This window comes from Henckelia pumila, chromosome 2 (assembly GCF_033568475.1).
Source record: "Henckelia pumila isolate YLH828 chromosome 2, ASM3356847v2, whole genome shotgun sequence".
In the NCBI taxonomy this organism is placed as follows: Eukaryota; Viridiplantae; Streptophyta; class Magnoliopsida; order Lamiales; family Gesneriaceae; genus Henckelia; species Henckelia pumila.
The window spans coordinates 620,674-646,343 of record NC_133121.1 but is presented as its reverse complement, the minus strand read 5'-3'; the positions used below and the strand labels follow the sequence as shown (position 1 = coordinate 646,343).

Here is a 25,670-nt window from a genome sequence, read left to right as displayed (position 1 = left end):
ATATAAACATTTTTTGAAACAAACTGTTTTTGTGAAATTAATTAAAAGGAAAAAAAAATTAAGCATACAATAGAGGTTTGGGATTTTATTATCCAGTAGTTTCAGTGGTTCATATTTCTCAGGTGCAGTGGAACTATATATACATACCGATAGAAGATGATGGTCTGATATATATTCCAACTATAAATGAGTTGGTATCTTGTGACACAATCTTACGAATTTTTATTTATAAGACGGGTCAACCACACCATATTTATAATGAGTTACTTTTGTCATAAAAAAATGATACAATATTATGAGTAGCACAATTAAAATTCGTCTCACAAAATTTACTTGTAACGAGATTGTCTCGCAAGTGTTTGTAAAATGGGATGATTAAGTACTTGGCTCAAGGATTAATTTGACTACATCATGCATATCTTTATTATTATTATTATTTTAAATTTTGCACCAATTAAATGTATAGATAATTGGCAAAAGCGCCCTTGACTAAGCTCTAGTACTTAGCTTAGGTAGCTAGGTTTTGTATGTAATTAAAAAAAATTAAATTAGTTGTTTATTTCGAAATCTGTTAAAGTATTTAGGCAGCAAACGTGCATGAATTTAGGCCACACATTCAAACTCACGGAAACAATATTAAAAGCATGGCAACAAATGGGAAAGTAAAGTTTATTTGGGGATGATACGAGGGACCACGATCGATCACAACTATTTATGGACTTTTTTTTAAAGATAACTATTTATGGACTTAAACCTAGCTATGTAGGGTTTTTTTATTTTTGCTTTCCCAAAAATGGGGTTTAATTTCTTTGTACGGATGGAATCCAACACATTCAACCACCATGATTCTGCCACATCGATGATCATGAGCAACCAAGACTAGACCATTATATATTATTGCATGTTGTTAATTATATCAATGTGTTACATTTTATTTAATCAATGTGACCAATGATCGATATGACATGTACATATTGCTATCAATAATGCTCAAACCACCCACTTATATATCTCTTAGCTAGCTAGCTATTTGCAATGACACTTCCTTCATCTTACATACATAGGGATATAAATATATATATAACACTTTTACAAGTACATGATGTTCAATATTTAAGGTTCACTAGCTAGCTCGTAAACCAAGCTAGTGATCTAAAAATAAATCACAACGTACGGTTGGAAAAATATTAGGATTTAAAATTCGCAAGAGTTGAGACGAGATCCAACCTGATCGCGGTATCAGAAATGACAGACGAGCACGAAAAATTGTTGCCAATCGCCAACGTGGGACGGATAATGAAGCAGATCTTACCCCGGAACGCGAAAATCTCGAAAGAAGGCAAGGAGACAATGCAGGAATGTGCATCAGAGTTCATAAGTTTCGTGACCAGCGAAGCGTCGGAGAAATGCAACAGAGAGAACCGTAAAACGGTGAACGGGGACGACATCTGTTGGGCTTTGAGTTCGCTAGGGTTTGATCACTACTCGGAGGGGATGTTAAGGTACTTGGGTAGGTTCAGGGAGTATGAAAATCAGAGGGCTATAAGTATTCAAAACAACAACTGTACTACTGAAGACAAAGAAGAATTAGAAGAAACCGGCTATGGCGGCGCTACTAATTTTGCTGATCCATTCTTTGATTTTGGGATTCTGGAAAAGGGTACAGCTTCAACGTCCAAGCCTTCATGTTCAAACAAATTTCAAATTTAAAAGTACAGCATGGCTAGATTATATATCTGTGATTTTAAGGGTAACTTTTCATCTACTGTTTTTACAATTTGATTGATATTTTCTTTACTAGTTTTGGGATCAAAATTATATATAATTAATTAAATTCGAAATATTGCAAACTGACAATATTAAAGTTGTCCTATTTATTCATGATTAATTATTTGGATGGATTAATTGCATGCACGTGTAGTTGATTTTTTTTTATTAAAGCTTAATCATGTTTAACATATAGTATAATAAATTTTAGCTAGAGTTTCAATTCTTCTCTTCTACCAATCTTTAAAAGAGATAAACTTGTGCACGTTTTTATTTTTTTCATTTTTTTTGGGGTCAATTTTAATTAGCACTAATCTATAGTCAAATTATAGATTGCAAGTATCCCAATGACAAAGACTAGGGTTCTCTATATCTGTCCCAATTATGTTTGATAAAATTAATATATCTTTATTTAAATTTATGTTTAATTAATATCACGCTTGTTAGTAAATTACTTTTATTTTTAAGGTATTAGATCAAATATTGTTTAAAAAATCTTCGTTATTGGATTAATAATAATAATACTAATAATAATAATACTAATACTAATAATAATAATAATAATAATAATAATAATAATAATAATAATAATAATAATAATAATAATAATAAGTCCAGGAAAATTAATATAATTAATTTGACTCTTTGTCAAGCTGATTAGGGTTTTGAATATATATATCTTACTATATTATTAAAGTAGAGACCCTCTAATTAACAAATTTTCAATTAGCTGGCGAAGTTGATTTGAAATTATCATTATCTCCTAACTTAATTTTTAATAAAATCAAAATTATTGGCCAAAATAATCATTTTATACAGTTTCCTCTTTTCTAGCCATTAAAAGCACACTTTGTGCCCTTTGATATTATTTTATTTACAAATATGACACTCACTTTATAAGATATATATTTTTTTGTTAATATTTGTTTAGGAAAACGTTATATTTTTATTATTTTTTAATTTTACAATTTATTTTTTATTTTTTTTATTTTTTTTAATTTTACAATTAATTATTTATTGTCTTCTTAAAAAAAACGAAATGTATGAGCATGCAACGCGTGCAGTGTAATAATAGTTAAAGTAGAGACCCTCTAATTAACAAACTTTCAATTAATTGGTGAAGCTTGATTTGAAATTGTCATTATCTCTTAACTTAATTTTCAATAAAACCAAAATTATTGGGCAAAACAGTCATTTTATTACAGTTTCCTCTTTTCTAGCCATTAAAAGCTCACTTTTTGTCATTTGATATTATTTTATTTACAAATATGACACTCATTTTATAAGATATATATATATATATATATATATATATATTTGTGAATATTTGTTTAGGAAAACGTTATATTTTTATATTTTTATATTTTACAATTTATTATTTTATTATTCTTAATTTTATTTTTTTTCTAGACATTAAAAGCTCACTTTGTGCCCTTTGATATTATTTTATTTACAAATATGACACTCATTTTATAAGATATATATATTTTTTGTGAATATTTGTTTAGAAAAACGTTATATTTTTAATATTTTTTTAATTTTACAATTTATTATTTATTGTTTATTATTTTTTAATTTAGAATTTATTATTTATTGTTTTTTTTAAAAAAATGAAATGTAAGCGGAATACTAGTATATTTCTATATTTATATTATTAAAGTAGAGACCTTATAATTAACAAACTTTCAATTAATTGGTGAACCTTGATTTGAAATTATCATTATCTCCTAACTTAATTTTCAATAAAACCAAAATTATTGAACAAAATGATCATTTTACTATAGTTTGTTCTTTTCTAGCCATTAAAATCTCACAAAACGATAGAAGACTGAGAAATATTATATTAAACTAGGGACAGAAGTGCGTGTGCAATATAATACATGAATATTTTATGAATTTTTATTTATGGAATCATGTATTATTTAGTAGTTTAAAATTAATTATTGAGAAGATAATATATATTTAAAATGCTAATATAATCAAATTGATATTTTAAAAATATAAGTTTGAAATTATATAATCACAAAATGAAAAAAAAATATGAAAGTTGTTAATGGGAAATATAAGTTAAGAAAAAGTGGACAAAAAAGGATATAATTGGACTATGATTTTTGACATACCAAAAAATAGTCACTATAAAGCACTCAGCCTTTATAGAATAGTATAGATATGAAAACTAAAATAAATAATTATGACCAGTACTGTTCTAAAAAGCTCGCTTAAGCGACGCTTAATCTCGCTTAAGCTTTAATACGTCTAAGCTCGATTAAGCGATCGCTTTTTAGAACGAAAGATTTTATTTATTTTTTAAAATGAAAACATTTTTATTAATATGTATATTTATAGTTTAAAACTTGAATTATCTATTAAATTATATATTTATGGTTAATCTAAAATTTTATTTAATGTTTGTCTTAAAATAATTAAAATTATAGCAAAAATTGAAAACGTTTTTTCACGCTTAAGCTCGCGTAAGATTGAAAAGTTTGAAGTTTGACCTTCACGCTATGACGCGCTTCACGTTTTTTTGAAACTTTTCTGACGTATTAAAAAACTGCAACATAAATGACTAAAATGAGTAGGACGGGTGGAGTTTCATCTATATTTGTTTAGCATGAAATATAGTACAAAATGATCATCAGTACAGTACTTAAATGATGTCATTGAACATAATTTTGAACGATCGTCCACTGATCATGGGCAACTATCTCTATTTCTTTTCCTTTTATTTAATTATTTCTATTTAATATATAATACCATCATTTTATTTATCTATTTTCAAATTCCTAATTATTTAAAAAAACTAATGGAATAGAAAATATCTAATAAAAGAAATGGTGTTTTAACTATTTAATATGGTTATTATTTTTAACAAAAAAATTATTTTTACTGCTATAAATTTATTAGATTTTTTTAAATTAAAATTAAGTATATAAAAAAAATTTGTCACACACATAGTGTGTGCTATATATATGTAAGCTAACATATTCTTGTCCAAACAAATATGTATCACGTGTACAGTGTACTGTTCAGGTGGGTTTCCTTGAACACGCTTCAAAAGTTAGAAAAAGTAACTTCAGGCATCCTCTTAAAAAACTAAAGAAATTATATATTATTTTTAGATTTCAGTACTATCTTATCTAAACATGAAATTGTTTTTGTAACCTAAAAAATATATGTTTTTGTTTTTTTTTCTGGAAAATACTCTTGATAATGCATTATATATATTAAGCTTATAATTATTTATATACATCGACCCAATTAATTACACGACCTTAAAAAAAACGGATGGTCCGAACAACGAAGGGCAAGTTTTGATGCACTTACGTACGGTGATGTAATAAATATACATACATATAAAATGATAAATTATATTATGCAACACATGCATGCAGTAGTATTTCACGTTTCGTTCAATCCAACAACACAAAAGGGAAAAAAAAAAAAGAAAAAGAAAGAAAGAAAGAAGAAAAGGTAATTAATTCTAAATTTATAATTTTGTCAATTAATGAAAACAAAAACACAAAAGAAAGGTAGGCAGACTAAATGACGGAAACATATATTATACAATTAATATTAATACCAATGAAACATGCATGAAATTACTCTCTAAAGAAGAGCGTGAGAAGAGAGAATTTTTTTCCCTTGGGCTGTGAGGCAGGGCTGAGAGCCGGAGCATCCGCATTACCGTATGAAAACGACGTTGGAGGGGCCGCTATACCTGACTCAGGAATCGTCACTGGAACCGAGGCTGTGTCTGGTTGACTCGGAACAGCTGTGTCGGGTTGGAAGATCGAGCCTGACAAGCTAGGAAGAGCTGTGTAATTTGAGGACGAGGAGGAAGCCGAAGTAGTGTCAAGACCAGATTTAGAATTATTATTATTCTTGTCGGCAGAATCCGTGGGTTTCTTTTCGGCAGCTGCTTCAGGTTTAAGCTTAGCAATGAAGGCCGATTTATCAATAGGCTTTCCTAAATCTTTGTTTTCCTCGGGAACAACTGCCGAGTACTTGATGTTGGGATCTTCTTTAGGGACTGGGAAGATGAATCCCGCAGCATAAGGCACCCCAGTGGGAGGTATCCATGTACTTCCATCCAAAAACTTTGAAGCCGTGAATCTTTCTATCCTGTCAGGTGGCAATTCTTTAACTCCACTCCACTTCATTCTTTCGCTCTTGGGTGCAGCAGGTCCCCGATTGTTGAATTCTGTGTAAAACAATGTTTCCAGGGCGAACGTCGCGTTCCAGGGGAGCCATCCCTGTGGCTGGATACAATCATCCAGGAATGATTCCAGGATGATGGTTCTTGAGAACTCTTTCCAAGGCCTTCCCAGGTATGACTTGAGCTTGTTCCTCAAAGGATAATACGTGGGATCGGCTTTAAAAGTACAGTTCTGGAGGACTAGACCCGTCGGCTGCCTCAAATCTTTCCGGCCCTGTGCTGTCACGATGTTCTGCTGATTGTCCATTGGCTTACGGATGAGCAATGTGCAGCCCTGGAAAACGGCTGCACTGTCTCCGAATATGAAATCGATGGTGCCCGAGATCACGCAGTCTCGATAAAACTGGCGATACGTGTGGGCATAGAGGGTGTCTTGATAGCCATCCATTTGACAGTTGTAGAAGATGGCCTTGTCTGCACTCACTCGTAATGCTACTGCCTGGTGCTTTTCTGCACCAGCTGAATTTTCAAACCCGATATCCCTGGCGATGAAATTGTCTCCTTGGACAGCTGCATGCATATATGCAGCAATAATTAGCTTGAATATCATTAATTAGTACTATATATTAAATATATATTATTGTTAATCACGTACCTACTGTGGCCGTTTGATATGTATTGGTCCCATCAATGAAGTTCAATCTTCCAGTAATCTTGGTCTGCGTAGGGCCATCACCAATAATCATCAAATTCACAATGCTACTATTGATCTGAACCTTCTCTTCATAGATACCCGCTTTGATGTACATCACAATGGTCCTGTTGCTACGCTCCGGGGCGGCTTTCAAGGCATCGTTGATGGTGCGGTAATCGCCACTCCCGTCCTTGGCAACGACGAAATCCGGCCTGATCTGAACCGGCGTGGCAGTAAGAAGCTCACGCCTCTCCACATCAAGCCAATCCGGGAGATCATCATCGCCATGTCCCAACACAGGTAGCTCATCGAACAAAAGACGACGACTGTTGAAACCTTCGACACCCATGGATTCGATCACCGTGGAGACCTCGGCCACCATGGCAAGACTGTTGCTTGTGAGCTGCATGGCTGTTGTCAAGGCCTGCCTCATCCTGTCCCCTGCATCACCAGGAACCTCTTCGAACCCGTCCAGGCACGTTTCTTGGTGGGTAATCGCGCCGCTGAGCCAAATCTTGAGGTCGTTGAGCATGCCATCGAAATTGCTAGCATCGAAACCGTTGAATTTATCGAAAGACCTCTTCAGATCACTGATAGCATGGTCCGCAAGCTCGCGGCAGGTCTGGAGAGCGGATTTCGCCCGAGGATCTGTCTGAAGTTGTTCGATGACAGAAGAGTTCTTGACAGCCTCGTCGATATACTTGATGGCGGAATTGAAAGCAATCTCGATGAGCTCTTTGGGGTCACTGGTCTCGTTTCCGGAGGCTTTGAAGCTATCGACGCAGGTTTGCTGGTAATCTGTGGATTGACAGATGTTTTGGATGGCTTTCTGGGAGGAGGAGACGTCGACGTTGGCGGCGGAATTCTCGGTATCCAAAGAGCCAATGGTAAGAGCAACTACCATGGCAACAAGGACCAAAGAACATACACTAACTATAGCAATTTTTTTCTTTTGATTATTATCCATATTGGAGCCAAACATGGTTCCCTCTGGGAGAAGGGCTGTTTCTGAAGAGATGGTTGGTTGACCCCTTCTCCTCTCCTTGTTGATTCAAACCAATACAAATAACAATGGCGTGGAGAGGGTTAATAGCTGGGGATTGGTCTTTGTTGGTCCAATGGTACTTGTTTTCGGTTGGAGATGTGAGGCTCCCATTTTCTTTTTATTTTAGTATATGCATGTGAGATAATGAGTGGTGATCATTTTTACATCCATTAATTAAACTCACCTTGTATTAATTCTTTCATTTAGTTGCATTATATTGTTGTATAAAATTCTTGTTTTATTTCAATATATGAAAATTTACACAAGGGAATAATCACCTGATTTGAGAAGGAATCGGTTAATCCTCTATAAATTTTCAAAATTTTATTAAAAAAAGGTTTATAGAAGAAAGTCCACCAACAATTCCAAAGAGTTAGTTCGAATGTTGACGTGGACTCATATAAGTTTTATATATATCAGAAATACAAAAATGAAATGCAGATGCAACAGCAATACAGCATCACCCTCACCTATCTATCCAAGTTCCACTCCCTGTATTTTTGCTCCAACAAGCACACTTGGCTATGGCGGCAACCCACAGCTTAAAATTGACAAATACAAGCTCGATTCTTTTGCTCCCGAACTCTTCTCACATTTCCCTATTCTGGGGCTCCTCGATTGTATGTCTTCGGAGCCACCAAAATTCAATTCCAACGCCGTCAAGAAGGCTTTTTTTGGCTTCAGTTTCAGGGCTCTGGGATGCCGTCACCGGCGGAAATTCTGCTCGAGAAGCCGTCATTGCAATTCGACGCGGAATGTCTCTATTCAGACAGGTATTATAAGATTCAGCTTAAACATGATGTTTGAAATTGATATCTTTGGTTAGATTCCTTCAGTTGCTTAATTGGATTTCCCACCTCTTTATTGATACCGAATCAGAATCTACTCGTTTCTTAAGTAGTTGAAAATAAAATACATGGCAAATGGATTGATTTTGGAGCACAGGAAAGCTGAATTTGTTTGGTCAATTCTGTGCTCCACCGGTAAAAATTCAACCTTTGTAATCTGGGCTGGTGATTGTAATGATCCCATCTACAAATCCAACATTTTCAAAATGGATTTGTCCAAAGACAAGGAAAAGAAAGGTTAAAATTCACCTACAAACTTTTTGCTTCTTTATTTGAAGTTTAGTTTAGTTCTTGGGTGAGTATTTATCGTCAATAATGGGCCATTAGGAAAATCGACATGGATGGATCGAGTGAGACTTCGTGTAAGTGTCCCACCACATTCTCTGTAGAGCCATCGTCCATATCTATGGCACATCCTCTTTAACTTGACCGCTCTAATTTATTTTTAAACAGGTATTAGTGAAACAAGCATTCTCCTACCATTTTTCAACGTGCTTTTCTTTCCTTTCTTTGAGTTGCTAGCTGTGACATGATACAGTTTGGTTTCGCTTTTTTCTTGACAATGGAAGAATGATATGCACCACGGAATTTTTTTTCTCAAAAGTAATTTAGGGTCCAATTGGTTTGATACAGCAAGAAAGGTGTTGGAATTCTAGCAACACTCACACTGAACATGTAAAAGTTGAATGATGAAATTATTTTTTTGTTTGAGTAAATCAGGAATGTTATGGTTTTAAGCCTCAGTATTTTGAATACCATTGTTCTTATGATGAAGGGTGATGTTTCGGGTTCCCTACTTGAGTTTGACAAGGCTATTGAGCTTGATCCGCGCCAGAAGGCTTGTAAGTTTCTTAGTACTTCTTCAATCAGTGAAATGGGATGAAATCATTTGGAATCAATGCAGTTTGAGTGGAGAGTACAGACCCCACTCTTTTTTTTTCACATCAGTGATTTAACCTTACAATCCACCATTGTTTTTTATGCATCTTCACTTTCCTTTATCAAAACTTCAGATACTTGATTTGCATGTCACACCATTGAACTGTTAAGTTACTTATTCCATAGTGATATGTAGACTTTTTTGTTTGGTAACCAGATCTTTGGCAGAGGGGGTTATCGCTTTACTACCTTAACAGGTAATTTTATATTGTTCATGTGTGAGTCTTGTAACTGTCATTTGTTCCCGAGCATATGTATGATCTGCTCTTTTAATCTTTTTAAACAGATATGAAGAAGGTGCGGAGCAATTTAGAATAGATGTTGCACAAAATCCTAATGATACTGAAGAATCAATATGGTGCTTTCTCTGCGAAGCTCAATTGTATGGAATTGATGAAGCAAGAAGAAGATTTTTGGAGGTATATAATTAATTGTTTATCTATATCATTCTTACCCAGGACAGTTATTTCTACGAAGACGTACATACACTTGGTCCATGTATATTGTTGTATAGTTGAAGAAGACGAAAACATTTTTTTCGTATTAATGTCCCGTAATAATGCATGCTTAGTACTTTTTAGGAAATTTCTCCTTGAGCATTTGTTTTTCAAATGGATTTCCTAATATCTATTAGTAGTCATGAATCTCAAGAAATCATCACACTGTCTTTCATGGAGTATTGGCACTTGTACTCCTAAGTAAAAAATTGGCATGAACTTTTCAAGTGCTCGTGTTCCATATGCAGGTTGGTATAGATTCTCGGTCTGTCATGAGGGAAGCGTATGGCATGTTCAAAGATGGTGGTGACCCAGAAAAGGTGATTTATGTGAATTCCTGAGATCTTTTCATTTGCCTGTCTATTTGTAGCTTTTTAAGGCATTTTATCATTTGTACACTATTTATATCCTTTGTTTTTTAAAATCCAGTATGATTGAAGTGGTTTAATCAAATTACTCTCGAAATCTCGGCCTCTTTTCTGGTGCTTTTTAAGAGATCATGCACTGTGGAGTAACTTGGTTTTCGACACAGCTTGTTGCAGCATTTTCAAATGCTCGGGAGAATGAATATTTCTATGCTTCTCTGTATGCTGGACTGTATTACGAGTCTCGGGTAATCTTCTGAGCCACTTGATATCTAACTAATGAAGAACATGGATAGGTTAATTTCTTGAAGGATATGGTGAAATTTTTCCCCTAATGTAGTATAAGAATAGAAATGAGCATAGTATCAGGCATTTGTGTTCATAAAATTTACTGATATTATGCATTAAAGATATATAGAGTTATTTAATTTTTGCTTCTGTAACCTTAAGTTCCAGCTCTAGCCCTACTTCCTTTTATTGCCTCTCGACATTCTCAATTTCCATCCTAAAGATCCGAAAAAGGGTGTTATGTCCCTCAAATTACTTGAAGATTTGATAAAGTGATAGCTTGGAAAAATCAATGGAAAAGAAGACAAGCTTGCAGAAAATATTGTTATTACTCTGTTATTTCCATAGCGACCCAATTTATAGCGCTTGCATTCATCTTCTAATAATATTTTGGCACCGTTTGGTTTGAGGTATGGTATAAGTCAAACGGTATGGTATAAGTAATATATAGATAATTAGTATAATGTAATAAAAATAAATAAGAAATGATAGTTATAATAGTATTGTATTTGATTGATAGATTATTGTTTATTTGATTTGATTGATTAAATTTTATATAAAAATGTTAAATGACTATTTTGTCCTTTTAACAATAAATAAAATAAATTATTTATAAGGGGTCATATAGTAATTTGAATTCAATGATTTGATTGACGTGAAATAAATAATTAATGATTTGATTGATGTAAAATAAATAGTTAATATATAGATAAATAATATGATGACAAGAACGTGAGATGAGATGAATGAGTTATACATATATTAGTAATATGGTTAACAGAACGGTGCCTTAGTGTATGAATCTTAATCCAACATGTGTTTGAACTTTGAATATGGGTATATTATCAATATTGACTCTCAAGGGTCGCATTTTCCAAGGTCACTCCATTCGTTGTGTCGGCTCTAAACTAGTCCAACAGAAGAGTGATGTGGATTGTTGATCATATATACTTTCCACACGACTCTTGTGGTTAGATTAATCAACCTCTTGCTTATTGATTGATCATAGACATAATTTGGTGATTCTTGATTTAATGTGTCGGATGCAGAATGAGGCTGACGCAGCTAAGCTTCACTTAATAGCAGCATGTCAGTCTCCTTACGGTTCAAGGTTTGTTTTCTCTGAATAGTATACTATCTTTTATACAAAATCATCAAGGTTTGTTTTCTCTGAATAGTATACAAAATCATGGGTGGCGCCGTTGCCCTTTGATACTGACATTGTGTGAACAAATCTCAGGTCTGATGACTACATGGCATCGCTGGCCAAGGTTCATTGTGATTGCCGAAACTGGAGATTTGATTGAAGATGCTAAATAAACCTCTACATTTTCGCGCTTCTTCTTGGCAGACTTTTGAGACTTCTGTACATGCTATGTTGTTACCAGAATCAAGCAAATTTCGTATCCAATTCTTTTGAAAGTATAAAATCTTACATCTTTATAGATGCATTATTAATTTTTAGTCTGCAGCAAGATATAACAAAATCAAGCTTTGTAAATTGTAAGAGTGATTTTGTTTGCATGTTGGAGAGAACATAAAGAACAAGTCATTCATGGGTTTCGCGACGCAGAAATGTCATTTTATTTCATTTTGTCTTTAGGCTTTTGAAATGGAGGTGACTTTGAAATATTCTGCACCAACTGCACCTTTTTTTAATGATCAAATTATTAAGTTTACAAAATATTTCGGACGATCGAATACACCTTTGAATTTCTGCGAAAATCATCGATCGTAATTTATATTCTGTAAAAACTAGCCCATCCTAACTAATTGAAGTGTTGACAAAATGGACAATTCTTCAACTTTGGCTTTAATTAGTTTTTTTATTTCCATTTCTTGGATGAAAAGTTGGATCCAAATAGAGCCTAACACAAACTACTTTGGTGTAGGCGCTGAATAAAATTGGTCACATAAAGGAGAAGAATGAAAAAAGAGTACAACTGCTGATATATCGTCCATAGCTATTCCTTTCCTCTTCTTCTTCCAAGCAAGAGCGGCGCACTCCACAAGACGCTTAGACGATTTAGCCCAGTCGGGAGTTGTCGACACGATTCTTACTGCTTCTTGGTTCGATATAACATCCCAAACCTGGAAAAACAATCCAGCCACAGCAGTCAATACCCCATGTCTGTCCCATTCCCACAAATCTTATACAAGTTAAGAGTAAAAGCTCTGCATGCTATGGAAAAACATGACATACTGACGGAGGGTAAAAGTACAAGGTTGTCAATGTACATACCCCATCGGTCGCCATCACGACAAACTGGTCATTACTCGTTATGCGTCTCTGGGTCACTTCAGGCACAGAAATGAGTCCGAAATCTTTTACGCAATAGTCGCCAAATGCTCTAGACATCGCGAGTCCAGGAGATTCTGCGTGTGGCAACCACACTCTATGAACCCCAGGCTCGTCATGCAGACAATAAACGCGGCCTTTACACTGAATTATGCGCTCAGTCTCCTCTGCGTGCATGTCATTAATTGATACTCAGATATCATATATTATACAAGGGAGAGACGATGATAAAAACAGAAAAAAATTCAAATTTTTACAGCGTCCCCTAGGATATTCGCGTGACAAAGATAAAAAAAACATATAGAGAGGGCGAGAGACGAACGAGGTAAATTTGGCTTGAAGTCGACCGTAAGCTGTACTGGTAACAAGTCGCCATCGTCGGAACTTGTGGCCAACACAGCACGTGAATCGCCTACGTTTGCTATGTACAAAACATCGCCCTGGCACAAATTTGAGAATGTCATGATTTTGGTTAAACTAGTTAAGGCAAACCATTTTTTATTTAACCAACACCACCATCAACTTTGATTACCTGCCTAACAATTGTTAAGGCCGTGGTTCCACTATATACTGCATCAATTTTACGGTTGCGTTTCAGCTCTTGATCTACCGAGGCACAGGTCTTCAAATAAGAGTGCTTCCATACATCGAATAGATGAAGCTTCTTCTCCAATTCCGAGTCCAAATCATGGTTGAGTGAATCTTCGGCAAGCATTTCTTGCAAATTACAGGAGAGAGTTGGCGGCATTGAGTCTCTGACCCTTTTCGCCACAAAGTGTCCCCAAGGACCGTGACCATCAAATATCCCACAAAATGTCGTATCTTTTTGACATCCAAACTCCTGAAATCACAAGATCAAAGGGCATCAAAAAATCGAACGCCAAAGGGCAGACCCGAATAAGGCAAAAGGGGCCGATAGACCAATAAGCTTATATGTTTTTATAATATTATGAAAACATAAAAACTATGGAACTCTCTATTTTCAATTATATCTATATGTATTGAACTCTCAATGCCACCACTAGTGGAACTTAGTTCTTGGTTGCTTTACATTTAGAAAGCTCAAGTTCGATGGTCGCTACCTACCAGCAATAGCTTGTAACATAAATTAAAAGGTCTCGGATTGGTGACCACAGGGCAGACCCCGAATAAGGCAAAAGGGGTTGTCACCTAAAGAAAGCAAATCTTAAATGTAATTTTTCGAAAAGTGAAGCGGTACAGATGAGTATATATACCTCCCAAACAATGTAGCAGTCTTGGTTGACGCCTTTCTCTCCTCTCTTAGAGTAAACAGAAGCCACATTGTTGGATCCCTCAATGTTAACAATGCCTGATGTCCTCAAGATCAACTGATCTTGTTTCTTGGCCGTAGCCTCAACAGCCTCTTTTCCATCACTTTTCTGCCGTTTGTTGTTCGAATTTTGCGTTCTTTTGATCGTAAGCGACCTTGCAAGTCCATTAAACATAGATGACAAATGCCCCATGCCTCTCTCTCCTCCCCCACTAACTTTATGACCTACACAATTAAGCACAAGAATTATCTACACATACTCCAAATCATACCCAGAATAAACACAAATAGTAGTGCAGTATCAACTGAATAATCCACAAAAATACATTAATCAAGTTTTCATTTGAATATATAGTACAAGCGTCTTCTTCATCATATGATGCATCTTTACTTACTAACTAACGAAGAATGCGCAATTAGTACAGGCACGCGTATTATTTAATATCAAACACTAATAAGCTAAAATAAGAAATGGGTAAACTTTAGATGAGAAAAGGCAGATATTATAATTTAAGCAGAAAATACAGGATGAGCAAAAAGAAGATTAATCTTGATAAAGAAATAATCTTCACAATCTTACATGTCAAACAAAAAAAGGCATATGCCACCCTCTTTAATTCGATTCAGTCGGAGAACGTCGATCAATATATCAAGTCATAAAGGTGGAAAATTTTCCAAATAAGTTAGTCAACCCTTTTCTTTGTCTAATCAAACTATAATGGTTGATCTAGCTAGCTACTATATATCGAGAAATAAAACAAAATCCAAATCCAATAATATTTCTTTTGACCGTAAAAAGAAATTAAGATTAAAAGCAGACTCACAAACATACCGAATTAAAGCTAAGCCCCGATCAAATAAACTAAACCATCAAAACTAAATTAAGCCTGTTATTCAAACGAAAGCACCTCCGGCGAAAAGTAGACGTCAGCAGGCCAAAGAACCGAAGAGAGACCCGGAAAATGACGTCATCTCAGAGAAATGACGGGATTACGAGGAATGGAGCTGAAAACAAACGAGAATGAGATGACAGAAGAATCAAAATCCATAGGTTATATTATACTTGTTCAAATTTAATGTAAGATTATGACATGATGAAAGAAGAGAAGAAAAGAAAATAAAACAAGGCGTTTGGTTTATGCAGAGAGAGACGTGTAAAGCGTCCTTTTTATTATTTTTAGTTTTTTACAATGCAATTTTTTTCATTTCTTTTTATTATAAATAAATAGACGACCATACATGATCATTAACTACTGTTTCTAGCTTGTAACAGTTGTTTTACTGTGCATGCATTTCTGATGATAAGGACGATAATACCCTTTCGCCGTTTACAAAAGCATATTATTATTATTATTATTACATTAATTAATTTCACGCTAGAGTAGCTGCAAGCAACGAAACGGAACGATCCACATTCATACATAATAATAATTATCATTTGGATTTATTATAAGAACAATTATTCAATTCATAAGGCACGCGGCAATTGAAAAAATTGTGTGCGTCAATAATTCATTTTCTATTTGAAATGCGGAGTTATATTCCCTCCGTCTCAATTATATAGTCCACGTTTTCTTTTTTATTTGTTCCAAATACATAGTCATATACTATATTTAGTATTTTTTTGTACACTCATTTACTAATATACCCCTATTAACTACATATTGAAAATTATGCAATCATTTTTTAATACATTAAATAGGGATAAAATAGAAAGTTTGTATAAAATTTATTTTTCCAATAATTTTTTCTTAATCTGTGTGAAATAAAAAGTAGGACTGTGTATTTGAGACGTAGGGAGTATATATTACTGTCAAAAATTTAGTTTAGATTTAATTAAAATAATGTGGGTTATAAAAATCTTATAACTTTGCCGGAATTCACCTTCAAATTAAAATTCACAAATTAATTTTATAAAATAAATATCTTATTCAATTTAATTCAATTTATTAAATATAATATTTTTTATTATAAATATGACTCGAAATACTAGAAACATAAATTATTATATTCAATTAAAATAGGACACCAGTTGCATACTTATCTATGTACGTGGACCCTAGCACCTGCGACCGTATTCATGGTTGAATAAATATAAATAAATCAATTCAGATTATGTTTGAAAAATGACAGATGAGTGTATATTAGATGTACAATATTGTTCAAACAACATGAATAATGCCACGTGCTAGCTAGTATAAGTATAACATAAAATAAAAATGTTAAAATTAATTTTTTGTTTATTTTGTTGATTGGAATCTATTTTCAGTGTATAAATAACGGATATAACTCTCAAATTAAAGTTAGTAACCTGTAAATCAGGATAATATAATAAAAATCGAGCACATGATCATTGATCATCTATTTCACTCATTCGTATAAGAGATAATTAAGCTTGTGTAATTAAAATTTACATATATTGTAACGTGTATATATATGTGTGTGCATTCTTCTCTTAGTGTGGTTTTCAAATTTGTCTCGTAATTAATCATATATATGTAGGTGGCATTGATTATAATACTACTGTGTGACTGCTAATGTTCTATAATTTATTACTTACTATATACTAATGGGAGTTACCTAACAAAATTTGCTGAAAACTACAAGGAGATGACAAGGAAAGGCAGACTAAATTATATACAATTTGGGGCCAAATGACCCAATAAACTCTCAAGAGTGGCTTATGTTTAATATTTTATATGCAAAGCATTATAATAATCGGCTTAAATACTTTAATCTAATGATCAGTTAAAAAATAATACGTGGGACCAACTTCTTTTTGAGATTATTTACGGAATATTATTTTTTAGGTTAATCTAACTGCTAGTGTTAGTTAAACACGTTTTTATATTTAATTAATTACTTGATTCTAATAATTAATGAATTTTTTGAAATGAATGGATATCTACTAACTTATTTAATTATTGGATGATACTTCAAAATTCATATATATAATTATGCACACACCTCAAAATTGTTTTTTTTTCAATTAAATAGGAAAAACAAAGAATAATTAAGTAGAACGCAAGATTACCATCAATCTCACCAGCTCTTATTTGAATCGACATATAAAATTAATGTCCATTGTGAGCCATAATATTAATCGAGTCATTCATTCTTCCATGCATTCATTCATTTATTATTATTTTTCGGTGCAACCCGAGTACAAATTCTCGGCCAAGAGATAAAAGAATATTTTAGTGCTCAAACAAGAATATCATGTACGAGTTGTCATATATGCGATGGTGAGTCAAATTCGCACCATGAACTTCACAAGCATACATTTGTGTCGCTAACTTTTCCAATATATCTTGCATGCTTTCATTGTTTGAACCGAAACCGAAACAATATACTCAAACAACGAATCGTCATAAAGTAACCCAACTTTTATACATAAATAATAATTCATTATTTTAAAAAGTACTAGACTAGAGCTTAGTTTGATTGAACACAACATAATATGCTAGATTTTTTTTTTTGTTGGCTTCCAAAATAATTGATTCATCAAGATTACTCATCTTACCTACCGATCGAGTACAATTGCAAATATTGACTCCTTCGATACAAATCTTATATATCTACATAATTATTTTAACTTGTCGTATAGTTTATGTATATGATCCAAGATAAACATGGACGACCAATAATTAATGTAATAATGTAAATGCAAGAGTTGTGTTCAATTCATTGCATCTCCTTTTCTTTCCCGTTTCATGAAATCAATAGATCATTAATTAACACTACATTCCTAAAATCTGCTTTCCTAAAAGGAAAGTGATGGGTGGTCAATTGATTGGTTTTGGGTTGTGCTTGGTGCCCACAATGAATGATATATGACTCAAATGTGTGTGGATGCAATTGATTCACCAATGGTGGGGCATGAATTGAAGATCTTCACACATCTTAATTATATTGTTACCACTTCCAAATTTGTTCTGCTGATTGAAAACAAAAAGGAGTTTGAATAAAATCTAGGACCATCTAACATTAATTATATCATTCATTATATTGCTTTTACTTTAGTTAATTAGATTAGATTGCGTTCTTTTTCATGAAAGGATTGACTACATATAATTAATAAATGTTTGGTTTTAATTTTTGTATTTGATATTTTATAATTATATATAATTTCATGTAAGAATATCACTCCCTCCGTCCCAATTATATTGTCCACGTTTCTTTTTTTATTTGTCTCAAATATATAGTCATACACCATATTTAGTAATATTTTTTTTTACAATTTTTTACTAATATACTCATATTAACTATACCTTGAAAATTGTGCAATCATTTTTTAATACATTAAATAGGGATAAAATAGAAAGTTTATATAAAATTTATTTTCTCAATAAATTTTTCTTAATTCGTGTGAAAACTAAAACAAGACAACGTATATGAAACATAGGGAGTATAACATATGGGGGCATTTACTGTTTTTCTAGAATGATTAATGGAATGTGGTATTTTGAAGTAATTTTGATGATTTCCGAAATTTGAGTAGTTCTTTTTGGAATTGGGAAGATTAATTGATTTTGAAAAGTAATTGTCGTGGAAAGAATATAAAACGTGGTGGAATTTGTCTATATTGGTAAAATAAATGTCAAATCAATAGAATATACATGTTCTTGCATGTAATGGATCGTTTGGTTTGAGATATGGTATAAGTAATATATAGATAAGTAGTATAATATAATAAAAAAATAAATAAAAATTGATAGTTAAAATAATATTAGATTTGATTGATAAATTATGATTTATTTGATTTGATTGATTAAATTTTATATAAAAATATTAAATAACTATTTTGTCCTTTTAACAATAAATAAAATAAAAATTATAGGGGTAATATAATAATTTTAATTCAATGATTTGATTGATGTGAGATAAATAATTAATGATTTGATTGATTTAAAATAAATAATTAATATATACATAAATAATATGATGAGAAGAACGTGGGATGAAATGAGATGAATTATACATATATTAGTAATATGGTGAACAGAACGGTAAAGGTTTAAAAATATCTCTAAGCTGAAAAAAAAAAAAAAAGAGGATATGCAAATTTCAATTTTTTTTTCGAAAATATAAAAATATTTTTAAAAAAAATCATCAAAAAAATTGTTTCAAGTATTTTAACGAGCAATACACAATTATTATCTGAAAAAGAGTTGACCTCGATGGGGACCTCATTCCACATGAATCAGGTCCATTGACTCATGCAATGGTTAAATCCAAAAATGTACACGAGCAACAATACACAATTATTATGGTCAACCCGGGTGACACAAATTTTTTTTGAAATTTTTAATATATTAATTTTTAATAATTTTAAATTAATTTGATATTAAACCAAATAACTTAATTCAAAAAATTAAAATATTAGAGGGTTTAAAATTTAGCCCGAATAGACTCCGCCATTGATTATGTTGCATGTCATGATGGTCCCTTGCTGGCAAATTTTAGCGCATTAGCCGATGCAGTAATGGCCACAACTACTCTGTAGTCTGTATTATTAGATTTGGTGGTCGGTGACAGATTTGTTCATGCCACGTAGATTTTGTTCGATTGTTCATAAGAGTCTGTTTTAGGTGTTTTTATGCTTCAACATATATTTTTAAACATTTTATTGACTACAAGTTTAAAGCATTGAAGATAATCTCTCCCAAATATCATTGCGATTCAAACATTGTAAATAGGTTACATTTGCTTGTTCACGTAATATAATGTGCGGATTTATGTGAAAAATAATAATTGTGATATCATTACGATTGGAATTCAAAGAAGTCGGCCTCAGCTGCGATTATATATCTAAATTTACTCTCGTTAAATAGCCAACTTTTGTATTTTTTTTTTTATAAAAATCAATATTCTTTTTTAAAAAAAGATAATCAATATATTATTTGTCACAATTATACGCCATTCAGGTACACATACGTATGCACGTATCACGGGTGTTAATTATATAATATATTAATGCCGAAAGATTTGAGCAATAATAATGTAAAGAAAACATTCGCATGTGGGGCGGCGCGCTTGATAAGGACTCCACACCCCATCAAATTAATTATTTTCATCTTAATATCTATCCTTGCAATTCAAATATTTCACAACTCCAAGTTGCCAAATCTAAATCCACCAAAATTCATAGGAAAAGATCGCACGGTTAGTTTCGTCAGATATATATTTTATTTGATTTATCTATTTTTTTAACAATAAATTATTTATTAAAATATATTATTTTTCTATCTAAAATATTATCATTTTTTATTGTAAATATAAGTAAAAAATAAAAATGATATGTTTTCGGATAAATATCTTTACTAGATTTCTACTCGTCTAAATCTTACCATTACAGAAAAGTTTGTTTTTATGTTTTTTTAAATAGATTGATCACTTTTTTTAAAAAAAAAAATAAAGATTGATCACTTTGTTTTTCTTTTATAAATGATATATTTTTTAATGATGTTAATCTTAAAAATATTATATTCCTTCGTATATATCAATCTCACACACTTAAATACCATTAAATTAAATTAAATTTTTTGAGTACTAATATAGAATCGGAAATATGAATCCAAGAAAAAAAAATACCAATCAAATTACGCGGGGACATTTACTTATTTATTTATTTATTTATTTGGTACTTATTTATTTATTTTGACTACCAATACTTTGATTCTTTTCTCCTGAATAACGTACCACAATCAAACAACAACAACAATAAATTTCTATAAATAAATTAAAAAACATAATAATAATAATAATAAATTATAATAACTAATAAATAATAAATAAAACGTGTCTTTCGAGTGTAAATGGGCCAGAATGCATTGCATTGGGATGGCCCAAAAGATATGAATCCCACATCGAGAACTCTGAAGTTTGGGTCTCCGAGACTTGTTATTTAAACAGGGCTCATTCTTAACGAAAGGGTACCCGTCCTGCCGGGGGTGCGAGGCGACTTGTCAATGATCGTCTAGAGACGGCGAGTCGTGCCAACACCTGCGCAACGAACACATCTTTTACAACGGCGTGCGAGTTCCTCCCTACGTATGGTGTGAACTTGTTCGTCAATTTTTGGAAGCTCTCTCTTGCGTTGAGGGCTCATGAAAAAATGCCCAAAACATTATGATATTGTTGGTCATGCACATTAATAATTCATTCGTACGTATTGAAATGATTTTAATTAGTACGAAAGATGACTCTTTCGAATATTTCCCAAATCATAAGTTATATTTATTTTTTGTATTTACGGATAAAACAATAATGACTCGGTTTTGGAAAATAATAGAATAATTATAAATAACATTGTAATAAGGTGTAGTATTAATGTATGAAACATATTTATTTTTTGTATGTGGTTTATATATCTATAATAGAATAATGATAAATAACATTGTAATAAGGTGTAGTATTAATGTATGAAACATATTTATTTTTTGTATGTGGTTTATATATCTATCTAATACTATATGTAACAGTCGAACCATTTAGATAGAGGCACCAAACTAAATATCTATTTTATACTCTACTATATAGTTGAACCTTTTGGAGAGAGACACCGAATTATTATTTTAAGATTGAACTCGTATATATTAATATTGAATTTGATTTTAAGTAGACCTTTTCAACCTTTTGCTCAACTAATAGATATGATCCTTAAAAAAAAAAAACTATGTTATCGATATGATGAATAATTTTTAGTTTTTTATAGATTATTTAGAAATAAAAATAATAATTAAACTATCATAACTAAACTAATGGTTGAGATCCAATAAGGAATTTTTTATGCAAAAAAGCGGTGTAGCGTATTATGTTATTCATACATGATATGTATAGTTCTGCAGCCTAGTATTCAAAAATATTCGTTCTTTGATACACTAGGTTTTAAGGGTATATTATAACATCTGATTAATCAATAGATGACTTTTTTTTTTTTTTGAAACTATCAATAGATGACTTAATGCTCTATAATAATAATAATAATAATAATAATAAACAACTTCCAAAATGAACTTGTTTTAGACTACTACTTATTGGGCCTGGCCTATGAAACCTGGGCTAAATTCTATAAGCCTGATTTTTGTTAGTTTGACTAATTTCTGATTTTTCTTAGTTTGACTAATTTGTCCATTGACATGGTCCGTTGACAATTCCATATTACCCACATTTGAAAAAATAAACGTAGTGGTAATTTTGGTGCTGCCTCCATTGAATTCAAAGATTATTATATTTTGAAAAATAGTTAGACCGAACACCGAAGAACCAATAATGTCTGCATTTGAGTGTATGGGAAAAAATTTGGAGCGAATTATGTCTCGTAATTTTTTAATTTTGAAAAAACCCGAAGAACCAAAGCTTGTAAAAGCAAACGTTGGTTGTGCTTTTCAGCTTTTAAAAAGCTATGTGAGAAATCTTGGATTCTTTTATATTGTGTTCGGTTGGATGGATGATTAGCACAAATAATATTCCATTTTCACTTGTATTATATGCATACTTTTCCATTTTCCTAAATCATATTTTTGACAAATTATCAAACCATATTAAAATTAGAATCCGGGATGTGAGTCATGTTTCAACCAATACTTTTTGTTACCGTTTGGTTTGCCATATTATTAATCTATGTATAACTTATCTTATTTCATCTTACGTTTTTTTTGTCATATTATTCATCCAACCATCAATTATTTATCTTACATCAATCAAATCATTAATTATTTATCCTACATCAATCAAATCATTGAACTTAAATTACTGTATTACCCTTTATTAATAATGATATTCATATTTTATTAATTATTAAAAGGTTAAAATGGTAATTTACTATTTTTATATAAAATTTAATCAATCAAATCAAACTTATTATAATCTATCAATCAAATTAAATACTATATTAACTATCATTTCTTATTTATTTTTTATTACAATATATTTATCTTATCACTAACTCCAAACGGTACCTGAATATTCAAAATTATTTTGCCATTATTTATTGCCAACCACTCAAATAGCTAAATGTACTACAAAAAAGACAAAAATGGTGCCTTTTATTTTAACTTAAATATATCTTATGTGAGACGGTTTCACGGATATGTGTTGGACTGCAATAATTGCACCATTACCATTAATTTATTATACTATACCTTATGGTAAAGCGGCTAGCGCTCAGTCCTACAATATGATCTCGCGATCCATATATAGATTGAACAATAATACATTTGACATAAAAAAATAATAACTTTCATTAGTTAGATCGAATAGAGGACTCGTATAACGATTTGCCAAACTTACTATAGATGTTTTGTGTTTATCATTTAGTGTATTCTAATTTTGATCATGACTTCCATATGAAAGTTAGTTGAAAATATTGAAATAATAACTAAAATAACAATTTGCCAAACTTACTCCCGTTTCATTTAATTTAGTACTTTTCATTCATTCTATAAATGGGTTCAAATCCACCACTTGGATATCATATTAATTTCATATAGAACTTCGATATATTTCCTTTATTTGTTTTTTTTTAAAAGCAAAAATATATATTTTAGAAGCTGAATGATGCCTCCTTGAGCTTAATGTGCCCAAAAGCGTGAGCACCACACGTTGTGTAAAGAGCGTTGGAGAGAAAAGCTGCCAAGTACGTCAATCAATTGTGGGCCCCATCAATTACTGGACACTGACTATCTCGTCATTACCAATTTCTCGCTGATTCGCATTATTTTGTATAATATCATCAATTTATCGCGATGCATGTACACAACTTGGAACTGTCAAATCGGTGGTTCGGACTTTCAGAACTTTCTTATTGTTAAATAAATTTGTTCTTTTGTCAAAAATAAATAATTTTGTTATTTTTAAAATTAGGACATCGTCTTGTGTAAAACTGTCTCAATTTTTTTTAAAAAAAATTGCGAGTTTAAAATATTCATATTTATAATAAAAATAAATTTTTTTTTTACGTATAACTCAATTACAAGATATTTCTCACAAAATTTATTCATAAGATAATCTCACATGAATTTTTGTATTGAAAAAAATAAAAAGAGAAAAAAAGTAAAATGATAAACACACAACACATATCATATCAATTTACCTTAATTATTCATATTTATTTCTCTAGGTAGGTTTTCTATGAGACATGTTGATCTGATCATATCTACAATAATTTTGCGCATAAAAATTAATGTATTTTCATGGATTGTATCGAATACGAGATCCGTCTCACAAAGTTACCTTGTGATACCATATCATATGTTTTTTTGTCAGAGCAGATCCTAACAATTTTTGGGTATGAGTCTAACTTTTAAAATAGGCCTCTAAATCATAATGCGTGTTCATATTCTTTTAGACTAATAACAAATTTTTCGATTTAAGAAATGTGCAATAATCAAAATATTTTTATTTTAATTGAGTAATAAGATCAAACATGTACAAAATGATTACTATAAAATAACTCGTCTAACAGTTTAGAGCTAACAATATTGATCAAATTGTTCAGGGAATTTTTTCTCAATTAATAGCATAATCAATTCATTCAATCTTTCCATATAACATGGTTTATTGAGGAAATGTTTTGAAAAACTTTAAATTTGAGAAATTTATTTTTGCACTTACAACTGTAAAAAGTATAGTCAACAAGATTTTATAAGCAATATGAGTATTTGAGAAATATCCATCAATTTTTTTCAAGTAATTCACTACATCCATTGTCGATTTTGTTTCTCTTGGTAATGAGAACTTCAAGAATGTCAACTTCGAAAATAAATCATGCTCATTAATATCAGAACAACCCTTATGAATCAGAAAATATGTTTTTATATTGGTCCAAACTAATATATAATAAATTTAGGGAATAAAAATGTTTTTTGTTTATATTGGGCACGAAAAAAATAATTTATATTTGAAAAAACTATCAAGATACATAGGAATAATAAAATTCATAAATAAATTTATCAAAAAACCCAGAAATAAAAAAAAAATTATACTAGACAGTAGACAAAGAAAAAATAATTTCCTGATATATGAATGAAAAAAACCCAAAAATAATTAATTTATATTGGATCAATTTACACTTTTATATAATATTATTTTTTTCAAAATTATAGGCCCTGAAAAAAAATGGGCACGAGTCGGACGACTCTTCGGCTTCCAGATAGGAACGGCCCTGTTTTTTGTTTTCCCTAATTATCAATCTCATTCTCTTATTATTATTTTTTTTTTCAAAAACTATCTCACCTCACCTATTTCTATAATACTTCTATGAAAAAATATTTAATTACTAGCATATATCGAGAAAAATGGATTATTAAATCATGGATTTTTTTAGTATTTTGTCTGAAATTTTGGAATTTTTGCTATATGCCGACCCTTAAAAAAAACCCATTTATTTTTAAAGAAATACATCATATGCAAATGAATTTCTTCATCTTCACTAAAAACAGTGATTATACAAATCATGTTTAATTTACAAATTTA

The 25,670-nt window shown here is 31.4% G+C and overlaps 4 protein-coding genes across 5 annotated transcripts; 2 read left to right on the top strand and 2 right to left on the bottom strand.

The window, feature by feature from the left end:
- Positions 1 to 1,245: 1,245 nt before the first annotated feature.
- Positions 1,246 to 1,710, top strand: LOC140882745 (nuclear transcription factor Y subunit B-4-like). Its single transcript, XM_073288924.1, has one exon. It carries the CDS (start codon positions 1,246 to 1,248, stop codon positions 1,708 to 1,710), a length of 465 nt encoding a protein of 154 aa, XP_073145025.1.
- A 3,459-nt stretch (positions 1,711 to 5,169) lies between these two features.
- Positions 5,170 to 7,671, bottom strand: LOC140884290 (probable pectinesterase/pectinesterase inhibitor 58). The gene is made up of 2 exons (XM_073291005.1): positions 6,582 to 7,671; positions 5,170 to 6,496 (listed from the first exon to the last, which is right to left on the bottom strand). The coding sequence occupies exons 1-2, from the start codon at positions 7,600 to 7,602 to the stop codon at positions 5,370 to 5,372; spliced, it is 2,148 nt and encodes a 715-aa protein (XP_073147106.1). The 5' UTR covers positions 7,603 to 7,671; the 3' UTR covers positions 5,170 to 5,369.
- A 451-nt stretch (positions 7,672 to 8,122) lies between these two features.
- LOC140884207 (uncharacterized) lies at positions 8,123 to 12,160 on the top strand. Its single transcript, XM_073290888.1, has 8 exons — positions 8,123 to 8,438; positions 9,289 to 9,355; positions 9,610 to 9,649; positions 9,739 to 9,871; positions 10,198 to 10,269; positions 10,482 to 10,562; positions 11,652 to 11,713; positions 11,843 to 12,160. The coding sequence occupies exons 1-8, from the start codon at positions 8,190 to 8,192 to the stop codon at positions 11,907 to 11,909; spliced, it is 771 nt and encodes a 256-aa protein (XP_073146989.1). The 5' UTR covers positions 8,123 to 8,189; the 3' UTR covers positions 11,910 to 12,160.
- A 230-nt stretch (positions 12,161 to 12,390) lies between these two features.
- LOC140881720 (probable protein phosphatase 2C 34) lies at positions 12,391 to 15,365 on the bottom strand. Of its 2 annotated transcripts, none has more exons than XM_073287251.1 (6): positions 15,025 to 15,365; positions 14,137 to 14,417; positions 13,434 to 13,742; positions 13,224 to 13,341; positions 12,845 to 13,068; positions 12,391 to 12,693 (listed from the first exon to the last, which is right to left on the bottom strand). In XM_073287251.1, exons 2-6 carry the CDS (start codon positions 14,383 to 14,385, stop codon positions 12,481 to 12,483), a joined length of 1,113 nt encoding a protein of 370 aa, XP_073143352.1. In that variant the 5' UTR covers positions 14,386 to 14,417; positions 15,025 to 15,365; the 3' UTR covers positions 12,391 to 12,480. The 2 variants fall into 2 exon arrangements, with proteins under 2 accessions (XP_073143352.1, XP_073143353.1); XM_073287252.1 differs by having other exon boundaries at positions 15,101 to 15,365.
- Positions 15,366 to 25,670: the final 10,305 nt, after the last annotated feature.

What these genes read in the sequence shown, in the direction of transcription:
- LOC140882745 (XM_073288924.1), top strand. Translation starts at nt 1,246, where the DNA reads ATGACAGACGAGCACGAAAAATTGTTGCCAATCGCCAACGTGGGACGG.
- LOC140884290 (XM_073291005.1), bottom strand. Translation starts at nt 7,602, where the DNA reads ATGTTTGGCTCCAATATGGATAATAATCAAAAGAAAAAAATTGCTATA. An exon ending in ATATCAAACGGCCACAGTAG is followed by an intron (nt 6,497 to 6,581) that starts GTACGTGATTAA and finishes ATATGCATGCAG; the next exon opens with CTGTCCAAGGAGACAATTTC.
- LOC140884207 (XM_073290888.1), top strand. Translation starts at nt 8,190, where the DNA reads ATGGCGGCAACCCACAGCTTAAAATTGACAAATACAAGCTCGATTCTT. An exon ending in TCGCTTTACTACCTTAACAG is followed by an intron (nt 9,650 to 9,738) that starts GTAATTTTATAT and finishes CTTTTTAAACAG; the next exon opens with ATATGAAGAAGGTGCGGAGC. An exon ending in ATGGTGGTGACCCAGAAAAG is followed by an intron (nt 10,270 to 10,481) that starts GTGATTTATGTG and finishes TTTTCGACACAG; the next exon opens with CTTGTTGCAGCATTTTCAAA.
- LOC140881720 (XM_073287251.1), bottom strand. Translation starts at nt 14,385, where the DNA reads ATGGGGCATTTGTCATCTATGTTTAATGGACTTGCAAGGTCGCTTACG. An exon ending in CCTTAACAATTGTTAGGCAG is followed by an intron (nt 13,342 to 13,433) that starts GTAATCAAAGTT and finishes AATTTGTGCCAG; the next exon opens with GGCGATGTTTTGTACATAGC. An exon ending in CTTCAAGCCAAATTTACCTC is followed by an intron (nt 13,069 to 13,223) that starts GTTCGTCTCTCG and finishes ACATGCACGCAG; the next exon opens with AGGAGACTGAGCGCATAATT.